Source organism: Austrofundulus limnaeus, unplaced genomic scaffold (genome assembly GCF_001266775.1).
Source record: "Austrofundulus limnaeus strain Quisiro unplaced genomic scaffold, Austrofundulus_limnaeus-1.0 Scaffold75, whole genome shotgun sequence".
Taxonomy (NCBI): Eukaryota; Metazoa; Chordata; class Actinopteri; order Cyprinodontiformes; family Rivulidae; genus Austrofundulus; species Austrofundulus limnaeus.
In genome coordinates, this window is record NW_013952477.1 from 317,259 (window position 1) to 329,391 (window position 12,133).

General features: G+C 39.4%; 4 protein-coding genes across 6 annotated transcripts in view; 3 read left to right on the top strand and 1 right to left on the bottom strand.

The window, feature by feature from the left end:
• The window catches only part of frmd4bb (FERM domain containing 4Bb), a 47,910-nt gene extending 45,978 nt beyond the window's left edge, over positions 1–1,932 (top strand). For all 3 annotated transcript variants that reach the window (XM_014010898.1, XM_014010897.1, XM_014010899.1), the window contains one exon: positions 1,130–1,932. Coding sequence is in view for 1 of the 3 variants with exons in the window: in XM_014010899.1 (XP_013866353.1) it covers positions 1,130–1,166 (37 nt within the window). In the remaining 2 variants the exon portion in view is untranslated. The remainder of the gene's footprint in view (positions 1–1,129) is intronic.
• Positions 1,933–3,537: 1,605 nt separating this feature from the next.
• On the top strand, positions 3,538–6,372 carry lmod3 (leiomodin 3 (fetal)). The gene is made up of 3 exons (XM_014010900.1): positions 3,538–4,037; positions 4,118–5,695; positions 5,837–6,372. Exons 1-3 carry the CDS (start codon positions 3,750–3,752, stop codon positions 5,882–5,884), a joined length of 1,914 nt encoding a protein of 637 aa, XP_013866354.1. The 5' UTR covers positions 3,538–3,749; the 3' UTR covers positions 5,885–6,372.
• A 485-nt stretch (positions 6,373–6,857) lies between these two features.
• LOC106519300 (PRA1 family protein 3) lies at positions 6,858–9,349 on the bottom strand. Its single transcript, XM_014010901.1, has 3 exons — positions 9,144–9,349; positions 8,447–8,664; positions 6,858–7,832 (listed from the first exon to the last, which is right to left on the bottom strand). Exons 1-3 carry the CDS (start codon positions 9,323–9,325, stop codon positions 7,657–7,659), a joined length of 576 nt encoding a protein of 191 aa, XP_013866355.1. The 5' UTR covers positions 9,326–9,349; the 3' UTR covers positions 6,858–7,656.
• A 458-nt stretch (positions 9,350–9,807) lies between these two features.
• Positions 9,808–12,133, top strand: part of LOC106519301 (NEDD8-activating enzyme E1 catalytic subunit) — a gene marked incomplete in the record, with an annotated part of 8,035 nt that continues 5,709 nt past the window's right edge. Inside the window, 6 exon segments of the mRNA XM_014010902.1 lie at positions 9,808–9,889; positions 9,993–10,031; positions 10,928–11,045; positions 11,135–11,215; positions 11,294–11,376; positions 11,649–11,729. Of these exon segments, the coding sequence (XP_013866356.1) occupies positions 9,870–9,889; positions 9,993–10,031; positions 10,928–11,045; positions 11,135–11,215; positions 11,294–11,376; positions 11,649–11,729 (422 nt within the window).

Consider the following 12,133-nt stretch of genomic DNA (forward strand, 5'->3'; position numbering starts at 1 on the left):
TATATATATTGTATATGCTAGATTTTAATTGCATTAAAATCCCTTTTTTATTTGAAAGTCCTCATTGTTGTTTTTATTTTAAGACAGTGAACTAAAATTATTTTGAGTTTACTGTGATCATCAGATAGCTCAAAGTATGGCAACTGAGCTAAAAATATTCTTCCTTTGCTCCTCACAGCTTAATCCATATCAAAGCAAAACATGTGAGAAATGTTTCCTCACTTCAGACACATCTGACATTAGCTGATAAATTACATTGTATCTAGATTTACTTACATATATAGGGCTAGAATGTGGGTGGTACTGTGCCAACACACCTCACATCAGGCAGTGACTCACATCTGGTAATATCAGCTTTTATAAAGCTAGTTGGGCTTAAAGCAACAGTTCAAATATTTCAAAGAAGGGTTCTGTGGAAAGTTTATGCACTATGAATATCTTACCTGTTGCTGATAGCTTTTTGAATGTCCTTGATTAGGAGAGATAGGAGTTTAATTCTGACCAGATTGATGAACTAATACCTAGTCCAGGCAGGACCAAAACCGAAGTGGATCGCTGCCATCCTAAAACAACTTTAATCTCAGTTTTACAATGAGTTTTACTTTAATTTTTGAGCTCAAAAATTGGCGGCAGCAGCAAGCTGTAGCACTTCTGGTGCAACCTGGGAGCACTTCCAGTATGTCATCACATTTCTGCTAAAATGAACTTGTAAATTTAAATTGATGGCAGTATAAATGTTTGTAAACTAACATTCATATGAGTCGTTGCTTCAAAATGACAGCCATTCCCTTTAATCTTTGTCTCGTTCAGATTAGCCATTAGCTCATTATTTTTGTCAGACTTGCAACAAACCTTTCCTCCAAACCAAGGTGAATCACAGAGCTACYGACGACAAATATTAATCTTTCACAACCTTTCAACAGAACCCTACGTCAAAAGATCTGAATAACTTTAAATTCATGGAATATTAATTATTTCTATATATTCTAGAAAACCATGGTAGTGTCGTACATTTTCAGAAAACCTTTGAGACTTTTTTATGCATTTCATTTTCACATCCATCTCTTCATTTTCCACTTGTTTCTTGTCTTTCAACGTTCAAACATTCTTGTCCTTTTCCCACACGCAGGTTCTACCTTGGCGGGAGCTACATGAGCATCCACTGAAGAGGACCAAATCAAAGCTGGGCACAAACGGGTCACGGGCCATGCAGCACATGGAGGGAATGAAGCTGAAGCGGTCTTCACAGCCTCTTAAAAAAGCAGTCTTTGGAGAAATCCTGTCCTTTAAATCTTTGCAGARGCTCACGCTGTCCTCGTGTCGCAGCGAACATTGAACACAGTGACGAGACTCATGAATGACTTTCCCATGTGCCTTGGATTGGATGCGTTGTACAGGCAGACGAGAATGTGTCGAGATGTTGCACAGCTACACTGGAATTTTAATCCGAATGGGTTTCAAAGACAAAAGAAACATCAACGTGACTTTTAAACAAGAACTCACTACTGCCCTATACAAACCAGTAGATTATAGAATTTAAAAAAAAGATCATTTTCATTTCATGTTAAGAACACCATCCAGGTAAAAAGTACAGCTCTACGTTCCAAATGAGACATTATGAGAACCTACTCATTAGAGCAGCATTTGTTTATGATGAATTCAGATTTCTCCCCTTTTATTAGACATGTTGGATCAAAATGTGTGTCTGTATTGTTTATAGAGTCATCTGTCTTGTTGGTGCAGTAAGTGTTTGAAAATGCATGGTGAGATAATAAAAAAAACTTTTTGATTAGGAAAAAAAGACACTGCCATGAAAAGCATATCATTGTTTGTTTCCTCACAGTTTTGTACAGTCAGTGTGTTGTTAGATGTTGTCATATAAGATTTTTCCATTTGATATGAGGAGGAGAATAAATAAATGTGTGACACATAGACGAGTGTTGCTGCTTTCTTTTGTGAGGTGCATGCAGCTGGTAAACAACCGGTTCAGTTTCTGTTTTTAAGTCAGTTGGTGTCTTAAAGGAATAGTTCAACATTTTTGGAGGAGGTAAAACAGTCCTCAGAGCTCATGAATCTAAATCTAAAAAGACAAAATTATTTCAGCCAGTAAGAATCTAAAAATATTATGGGAAACGATTAAGTCAGTGACAGGTGAAAGTAACAATAAAACATTTAATAACAATTCACAAATCTCAGTAAATGGACTTCTTGTTTCTGATCATGAAAAAATTGCTAACTTATTTAATGAATATTTTATTTCTTCAGTAAGGACATCATTACCGGGACAAGCTAATAGTTTAAAATTATTTAAATATCCTGACACTTCAAAGCAATTTTCATTTTGCATGTATTTTTCCTCACCCAGGAGACATTTCACTATAACAAATCAACTCACTTTTTTAAACAAACCCCTTGATATTGTCACTACCYACAAATATCTTGGAATTACTTTGGATTCTCATTTGACTTGGTGAATTGGATCATGAAAATAAATGGACTTTTTAAAATATGTGGTTCATGATTCTGCACATTTACATGCGAGTGAAGAATGAAGCACGAGACTGACAGACAGAATGACTTCTGCAGTAAATGTACTCTGTGTCCATCTGTTGCGGTGAAGAGGGAGCTGAGCTTTAAACCGAAGCTCTCTGTTTACCAAACGGTCTACATTCCTGTCGTCACATAAGGTCACAGACTTTGGGTAGTGACCAAAAGAACAAGATACAGGCGGCAGTCAAAACGAGTTTTCTCCACAAGGTAGCTGCGCTCTCCCTTACAGGGTTAGAAGTTCAGTTATCTCTGTAGAGACTCAGGGTGGACCAGATGCTCCTCTGCATTCAGAGGAACCAGTTGAGGTCATTCGGGCATCTGGTAAGGATGCTGCATCGTCTCCCTAGAGCAGTGTTCCTGGCATATAAAACTCCATGGAGACCCTGGGGAAGACCCAGGAAATGCTGGAGAGACTATGTCTATCGCCTGGCGTGGAAATGCCTTGGAACTCTCCCAGAAGAGCTGGAAGAGGTGGCTGTGGAGAAAGATGGCTGGTGCTCTGCTCAAGCTGCTGCTCAGCAATCTGACTCTGGAACAAGCAGCAGAGAATGGATGGATGGATGGATGGATGGATGGATGGATGGATGGATGGATGGATGGATGGATGGATGGATGACATTACTACGATGAGCCTTAACTCACTGAAGCTTGTTATATTCAACCAGTTTATGTGTTTGACCATTCTCTCCATTTGTAGTGCAACAAAATTGAACCAAAGTTATTTTATCTTCTTTTTTTCTCAATTTCAAACAGCATAAAACAAAGTTTTATCAAAGAAGATTTTTTTCTGCCTAACCATTTTTTACAGCTCTTTATAGTTATGGATTGGAGGACTTATGTTTACCACAGAGTTTACCCCAACACCATCCAACAAGCAGGCCAGTAAAAATGACCCACCTGCTGCTGTCGGTCCTGCACTGTTTTTTTTTTTTTCTTGAAGCAGCTGTCATCCCAAAAGACTCTGAAGGCCGAGCCAGCTGGGAGAGGAGGGCTGAAAACAGACTGTTAGCCTGTCTCTCTCCTGCTTGAACTTTAAATATCTTCCATGCAATTCGCAGAGTTTAATTTTAGACGACACATGAGGCAAACCGTTCCGAGCTACAGTCAGAGACAGAAGCTTCCCCCTTTGCTCGGTCTCAAACTCCAGGAATCATCTGTCCTCTTTATAGCAGCAAAAGGAGAAACTCTACGTTGTAGTCATGTCCAACAATCAAGAACACGAGGATCTTAGTGAAGAGGACATCGATGAGGATGAAATCCTGGCAATGCTTTCGCCCGAGGAGCTGCAGGAGCTCCAGAGCGAGATGGATATTATTATCGCCCCAGATGAGAGCGTACCCGTAGGACAGAGACAGAAAGACCAGACGGAGAAAACTCCCACGGGAACCTTTGACCACAGATCCCTGGTTGATTATCTCTACTGGGAGAAAGAGTCCAAACGAATGCTCGAGGAAGAAAGGGTGCCTGCCACACTATTGCCCAGTGAGGTAAGAGCTCAAAGTCGGCACACATTTTGATTCATCATGTAAAAAGGTCCAATTTTAACGACTTCACGTTTTACTTTTAGAAAACCTTACAGGAGGAAGCTGAAAAGAAAGATGTAGATGCTGATTCAGAAGAGGCAAAACATGAAGAGTATGAAGTGGTAGAAGAGGTAATCGAAGAGGTTGCTGATGGTACAAATGAGGAGGAAATTATAGAAGAGATAATTGAGGAAATAGTTGAGGAAGATGATGCGAAGGTTCAAAAGAACAAAGAGATTGATGTACAGAGTGAGGAGGCAGAAAAAATACCTGTACAAAACGTACCTGAGGATACAGACAATCCTGTAGAGGCTCCAGAAGACACAGAAACAGCAACAGGAAATGTTACAGCTGCCATTCCTTCTGTTTTAGACTCACAGGAGACAACAAACAAAGAAGACAAAGATGAAAATACTAACAAAGAAGATTTGCATGTCAAAGATATTTCCAAAGTATCAGATACAAATGAAGCCGACACTAGTTTCCCAAAGAGAGAACAGATTAAAGTGAACAAATTAAAGATCCCAAAGTTGGCTCTGAATAATATAAAAATGACATCAAGACCTTCAGGAAACGAGACAAACTTAGAGTCGACACTTGACAAGATTCGTAACAACAATCCGTCTGTCACTGAGGTAAACCTCAACAATATAGAGAACATTCCCAAAGAGATGCTCTTAGATTACGTCAACGCCCTGAAGAAGAACAGACACGTGAAAACATTTAGCATCGCAAACACTGGCGTCGATGAAAACATCGCGTTCAGCCTGGCCAACATGTTGCGGGAGAACCGCAGCGTTACAACGTTGAACATCGAGTCCAACTTCATCACTGGAAAAGGCATCGTCGCCATCATCCGCTGTCTGCAGTTCAACGAGACCCTCACGGAGCTTCGTTTCCACAACCAGAGACACATGCTGGGTCACCACGCAGAGATGGAGATCTCTCGGCTGCTCAAGGCCAACAACACCCTGCTGAAGATGGGCTACCACTTTGAGCAGCCAGGGCCCAGGATGGTGGTGACCAACATCCTGACCAGAAATCTGGACCAGCAGAGACAGCTGAGGAAGGAGGAGCAGCGGCAGCAGCAGCTGAAGGAGCAAATGGAGCTGATGCAGAGCTATGAGAAAAGTCTCAATTTGCCCCCGGGTTTACTCGAGATGCTGGGGTACGTGCCGCCACTGGAACTCCTTCAAGAGCAGGGACTGGTTTCACCTTCAGCAGAGCTGAACAGCGCACCTCAAACACAACATCAGAGAGAGCAGCCAGAGCCAACGAAGAAGCCCAATCACAACAGCATTCCCAAACAACCCAGCGCCGAGCCATCAAACCCATTACGGGACATCCAGCTGAAGAGGACTCCCAAGAAACGTAACCCCTTACTGGAGCTTGATCCGAGGGAGGACAGGAGAGCGGAGAGGCCAAATTTTCAACTGAGAAAGACGCCTAAAGTAAAGAACGCAGGAGCTAGGGAGACAGAGGATGAAAAACCAAACCTAACTGATGTGATAAAGACTTTGAAACCTGTTCCTCGCAGACGAGTACCTCCAAAGGTTGATCTCACACCTCGTGATCAGCTCTTAAGCGAGATCAAAAAGAGCAATGTGGCCTATCTGAAATCAGTAAGTGCCCATGAGCTGTTATAGAACTGGTCAAAATAGGGTGTCTGCTACTTTGTTTGCTTTATCAGGGAGAGGTTCAGAAATTCATCCAGCTTGTGAAGTTGCAGATATTGAAATGTTCTTTTCTTTTATTGCTTGCAGGTGCCACTCCCAAAAGTCCTGGAATCAAGTGAAACAAGTCTCCTCTGACTCAACTTCAGCTGTTTTGTCAATGTACTGTTTGCTTATTTTACAGATCCAATGGGTTTGTTGTTCTACACATAAAGTAATAATTAGACATGAACAGTGAATAATATAGGCTGATTTTTGCTCCACTCCTTTGTTATATCACCGTTTGCTTTGGACTTCATATGAATAAAATGTACATGTTAAGAGGCACCAAAACTAAACATTTTCAGTTCACATATTTTACTTTTCTGATCATTTTAATCTGTTAAATAAAAAATAAAAAAAATCTTACAGAGATTATTTTTTATGCATAAGGAGCTGAAAAAGACCCATTTTATACAATTATCGAACTTTCTAATTGTATTCTAAATTAACTTTTATTTAATTATATTTACTTTCCTGTTTAACAAAAAAATATATATAAAAAGACAATAYTGAATGAATGTTATAAATACATGAACATCAACTACACCATGACTTCATAAATCAGATTAAAGGTTTTGAGGATGGCTCCTTTTCAGTTCCAGTTTGTTTTCTTTGAATATTCATAATTGCATCTTTATCAGAGTACAGGCCAGAGGTACATAAATAAGTAAAAGTAAAAAATACTTTAACAGAAAACAACAAATTTTACCAAGAAAAGTAGTTAAGTAAAAGTCATAAAACTGTTAATAACTCTGAAAGTAAAAGTACTTCTATACATGCTCTAAGAAGTAAAGTATTGAATTTACTTTACTCAACTTGGTTTAGTGGAACCAGTTTGGTAAATTGAGCAATTTTTCTTAAAAAAATTACTAAAGTATTGTAACAAAATAAATGTATTTAGTTATACCTCTAGTACAGACCAGCTTTCATGCGAGTCATTTGCAAATGCAGCATCCACAGACATGTGCACATATAGAAAAAAAGAACGGAACAAATCAAATGCAACAACAAACCTAACATTTTACATTAAAGATGACTGCTCAGTCACACATTTCTACAAAGACAAAAGTTGATGGAAAAACACACAAGATGTCTTTATTCCAATTTTTGTTCAAGTCCTGCTTCCATCTTATCGACTTCTGCATGCTTTGTTGTAAAAAAAATGAGAATGGTACATCAGGATAAACAATCTCAACATGCCATTCAAATGAAACTGCACTTGCCGTTCACTTTTCAGTATTGCATAGCTATAACAGGGGACACACTCAGGGTCAGCAACTGTGTGCACAAACAGAAAGTCAGGCCAAAAAAATTATTTCTAAACTAGCAACAAATCTAAGATCAGTATCAGTACAGACCCTTCTTAACCAGCAGCTGACTGGGTGCTTTATCTGATTATTATGAGCCTAAATGAGATGAAAGACAAAACGTGGTAATTTCGAGGTAGTAAACCAAAACAATTTCTTAAAACAATTAGTGAGTTTTCTGTTTAACATTCCATTTTGTTTACCGAAATAAATACTCGGTCATCTTCATGCTCTAAGTGAGCTGTAAATAAGGGAAACGACTTGATTCTGGACATTTGTGAACACAGGAATGTTCAGACCTTTGGTAACCTTTTAGTGCACCGTGCCTTGTAACTTTCTTCTAGGATAATATTGCACAAACATGTTTTTTTCCACCTATACACTTTGGATGAACTGGAACACCTAAACACAAACATAACGTAAATCAAATGGATCGCATGTGGGAACGCACAAAACATCAGATATGCAAGGGGGGGTGGGGTGGGGGGGAGTGTAAAACTGGGACATGTGGCAGGAAACCAAACTTTATGACACTAGGTAGGTACTCTCTCGTACGGAGCTTTATTCCTTCAGTTTGCTTTCAATAAAATCCTGGATCTTGTTGATCTTCTCTTCTTGTTGATCCAAGAGATCCATGATCATGCCCATCGGGGTCTTCTTCAGGCCAACGCCTTCCATCTTGTTCTCCAGCTTGTTCTTCATGTTGCGCAGTCTCAGAGAGGCGTGGATCAGGATCACTGCAGGAAAAAGAAAAGAAGCGAAGAGTATATTTTAGTGGACTATACGTACACTTTTGTGAGACGAACAAAAACGCTGTTGCAAGACTTCACACAGCAGCAGGTGCAAAGGTTGGCACGTGTTTTGTTTCCATGACAGGCAGATATAGAACGCATGACATCAGCCAGTAAAAGAGGTTCTGTCCAAACCAAGAACCCGTAGCAACGTGTCAACACAGGCAGCAGTGGGGGGAGCTCCCGAGAAGTGATAAGCTTCGTCTATTTGCCGCGATGATGGATTTAAATGCTCCTTTTACCCTAATGACTCACCAAAACCTCTCTGCTGATGGTCAGGGAACTGGAAAGCAGGACTTTAGGAAAACCTTTACTCATATTGAGATGCTGATTTTTTTGTGTGTGCCATGAATAAAATGTATGAATTAACAACTGAACATGCAGTTGAATCTGGTACCTTTACTAGTAATTTAAATAAAGTGAATCAGACTGCTTCATTAAATTCAGATGGCTTCACTATCATACGGCAAATCCTCTAAGCTGAAAATAAATTGTTTAGTACAAACAAATAAGTATCTGCCACAGTGAACAAATGAGCAACATTTTGCAGTGAGACTCACACAGCAGGGGGAAGGTGATTCCAAAAATGAAGACCATGAYGCCACCGAGCAACGACAGCAGAAAGTAACTGGTGATCATGACGGCGAACACGAACAGAGTGGGGTTCCTCCTTTTGAAGTTCTTGATGACGGCCTTGTTCTCCCCGGCCCACACAGATCCAGCAAAGACCAGAGTCACCACAGCACCACCAAGAATCAAGGCGAAAGGATTCAGGAACCTGAATATTAGAACATAAAAATAAATTGTGTTTTTAACTTGGAGTAGGCTTTTTTTTTTTAMGAACAGCACAACCTGGTGGTGATGGCAGTAATCGCCATGTGTTGTGGTTTTACTGTAAAACCRTAATAGGCTGGAAGCCTGCAACAAGGCCTGTACTCACCGTTTCCACTACATCATCGATTAATCAGAACATCTTATTAGAGTTAGTCATGGCAGCAGATATAGGACGTTTAGCAACAAATGCACCACAGAACACTCGTCATGCTAATGCTATTTCAAGCTTAAAATCCCACAACAAAGTTGCAAAATGTTACGTTTCGTGTAAATAAAACTAAAAAAGAGATGTAGGTATTTATGTGGCAGATAAAAAAAAGAAAAGAAAAACACGGAAACAGCCTGTGTTCAGGATGGGTGTGGGTGTAGGTATGCAGAGAGCCACGCAATGCTAACCTCAGCTAAGAGTTAGCTTGAACTTACCCCACGATGAGAAACACCACCAGAGCCACGACGAAATAATTTGTCTGATAGTACATTAAATTACTGATCACTCTGTTGTTCCACTTGGCCAAATCTCCAAACTCTGGTTTGGCGAACCGGTCCATTCCGGGAAAGAAGTCGTCCCACGGTCTGAGAGGCGCCAGCTCCATTTTGGCTGCCATGACCGCAGCTGGGTATTATCGGAAGCGTACACAAACCAGCACGCGCTGCGTAAATATTTTGACAGATCAGCTGATCAACGTACTCTCGCGAGATGAAGACACGGAAGAGTTTTCGGAGTTTTCATGATGCGCCCGGAGCATTCACGTAAATATGAAAAGAGGCAACTTCAAAAGTCAAGTAGAAATGAAAATGAATAAAAATAGATCTATAATAAATTAATTGTAGTTTACACTTTGTTAAAAACGAATGACGTTGTACTTTCTTCAAGATATAATCGAAGACAATAATAAATCGAAAAAAATGGAATAAATTAAAAAAGATGTGAACTGCTTGGGAAAAAATTATAATCTGGTTTACTGAAAAATAATTTGTTGTCCTGCGTGTTATATTTCAACTGCGATATTTTAACACAGTATTTGCAGTCATGTTTTGTGTAAATGTAATGCTTAGGTTGAAAAACAGACAAATAAACGCAGCGCGCCTGCGCAGCTTGGACTCCCGCGAACGCAGCAGCCTGAATCGAGGACATGGGACCGTGAAAGTATGGCGGATGCCGAGGAGCCGTAAGTCTCATTGGGCGTTAAAAATCATTTTAACCTGGTTATACTGTTGCCCTTTAACTTCAAATGGACAACAATAAAACCCCGTTTCACTGTCCTCTTCCAGGGAGAAGAAAAGAAGGCGAATAGAGGACCTGACTGAGAAGTTAGTGACGAACGCTAAATACAGGTCTCTGACTGGCGGCAGTTTTGCGACTGCTGGGCCAGGAGACGTAAACATTTTAACCAAGAACAGCTTTGATAACCCTGTTAGCTGATAGTGCTAATAAGGATTCAAGGTGCACAACGTAAACATCTATAGCAAGGACTGTAATGCAGAAAGAGGAACAGATCCATTGTTAGTTGCAACATAATTTAATACAACAGCATCCTCACTCAGTTACACGAACTATACAAGTGAGGTTTTCTGCATTAAACAGACCTGGAAGTGTCCCACTCGTTTTTTAATATTAAACAGATTTTGTGTATATAGTGTGTTTAAATAAAGACATAGTTTTGGTAAAAACATAATATAAAGTTACTAAAGTCCACTCAAATAGGCTAATGTCGCTTGATGGTAGTATTATGCTGCAATTATAACAATTTTAATATATAGTTATATTTCTAACTATTATTTAAATAAACTGCAGTAAGAGCATACTGTAAACAAAACACACACTGCTCAGATAGAACAATAAATCATGACTAGTTGAGACAGTTTATGCTTATGTTCTAACAGTACTCATCCCTGATTTTTGAGACACCCTGCTTAACATTTGCATTTCAAAAACTATTACACTGTAGCATCAGAAAGCAAATGTGYGCAGAGGGATTGTTAAACTTGATTCATGCTGTCAGAGGTTTCCTATTTCACTGCTCAACAGTTTACCACTATTTTCACCTTTATGCACTTTTTTTTCTTCAAGTCCCATGATGGCCATCTGGCTCATTTTACTTTCTGTCACAAATATGAAGCAACTAAACAGTTAAAAATGCTTGTGTTGTTGGAGAGGCCATGATACATTGATACATGTTCAGAGGTTTTGGGTTTTATCCTTCCAGAATGGCTGTTGAAAGTGGACACAGGGACAGTGAATGGGATGGCCGCTGGAATCATGTGAGGAAGTTTTTGGAGAGGCCGGGCCCGTTCACCCATCCTGACTTTGAGCCAAGCACTGAGGTGACTCTGAACACCTGTTCAATGCATTATTTTATTATCCTGAATGATTTTTTTTTTTATTAAACGTCTCAACGTTTCTGTTGTATCAGTCTTTGCAGTTTTTGTTGGAGACCTGCAAGATTTTGGTTATTGGTGCAGGAGGACTTGGATGTGAACTCCTGAAGAACCTGGTAGGGAGAAAAGCTTTAAACTTTAATGAGTCTGTTTTGATTGGTTTACGTGGATTATTACATAATGGTGTTCTTTAGGCTCTGTCTGGGTTTCGCCTCATTCATGTGGTTGACATGGATAAAATTGACGTCTCGAACCTCAACAGGCAGTTTCTTTTCAGGTTGGTTTGACTTTTCTGTTTGATCTCCTGTGCGTTTTTGTCTATTGTTAGTGGATAAAATACTTTGTAAGATGATTTTTTTATGTTTATCTAAATACGGGAATATGGAATATAACTTAAGGCTTGTATTGTATTTAAAAAATACCATTTACTGACAACCCTTACTGTAACTCGATAACTCAAGAGATTTACCAAAACCTTTGTAATAATTATAGATTTTACCCAAACTTACAGGTGTTGTATTTTTATCGTTTTTATGCATCATCATACAGACCAAAGGATGTTGGAAGACCAAAAGCTGAAGTAGCTGCTGACTTTATCAACAATCGTATCCCAGGATGCAAAGTGGTCCCGTATCCTTCACAGTTCTCCTTAAAAAAAGATCTCAGCTTTATCTAATATTGTGCAATATATGCTTAGCACAAAAAAGTAAGTTAATTTGTGTTTGGTAGAATATTTCTTGTTGTAACAATGCTTCTTGGGAATAAATCTTACAACAGGCACCTGGAGGTACCAGAAGCTCAAAACAAGTGTCAGTAACAACAACAAAATAAGCTGTTTGGCTCATTTTCACGTGTTCAACCCACATACTCAGCTCTACTGCTCATCCTGCAAATGCATGTTCCTTACAAATGTGGCCCCATTTAAAAGAAAATTTCCTGGAGTATAAGTTTTATTGCCAAGAAGCATTGTTACAACGAAGAAATAATCTACAAAACACAAATTTCTTTACTTGTGCTAAGTTTATATATATATA

Bases quoted from the DNA above. Each gene is read 5' to 3' on its own strand.
- lmod3 (XM_014010900.1), top strand. From the start codon at position 3,750: ATGTCCAACAATCAAGAACACGAGGATCTTAGTGAAGAGGACATCGAT. The intron at 4,038-4,117 runs GTAAGAGCTCAA...TTTTACTTTTAG, and splicing joins CCACACTATTGCCCAGTGAG to AAAACCTTACAGGAGGAAGC. The intron at 5,696-5,836 runs GTAAGTGCCCAT...TATTGCTTGCAG, and splicing joins ATGTGGCCTATCTGAAATCA to GTGCCACTCCCAAAAGTCCT.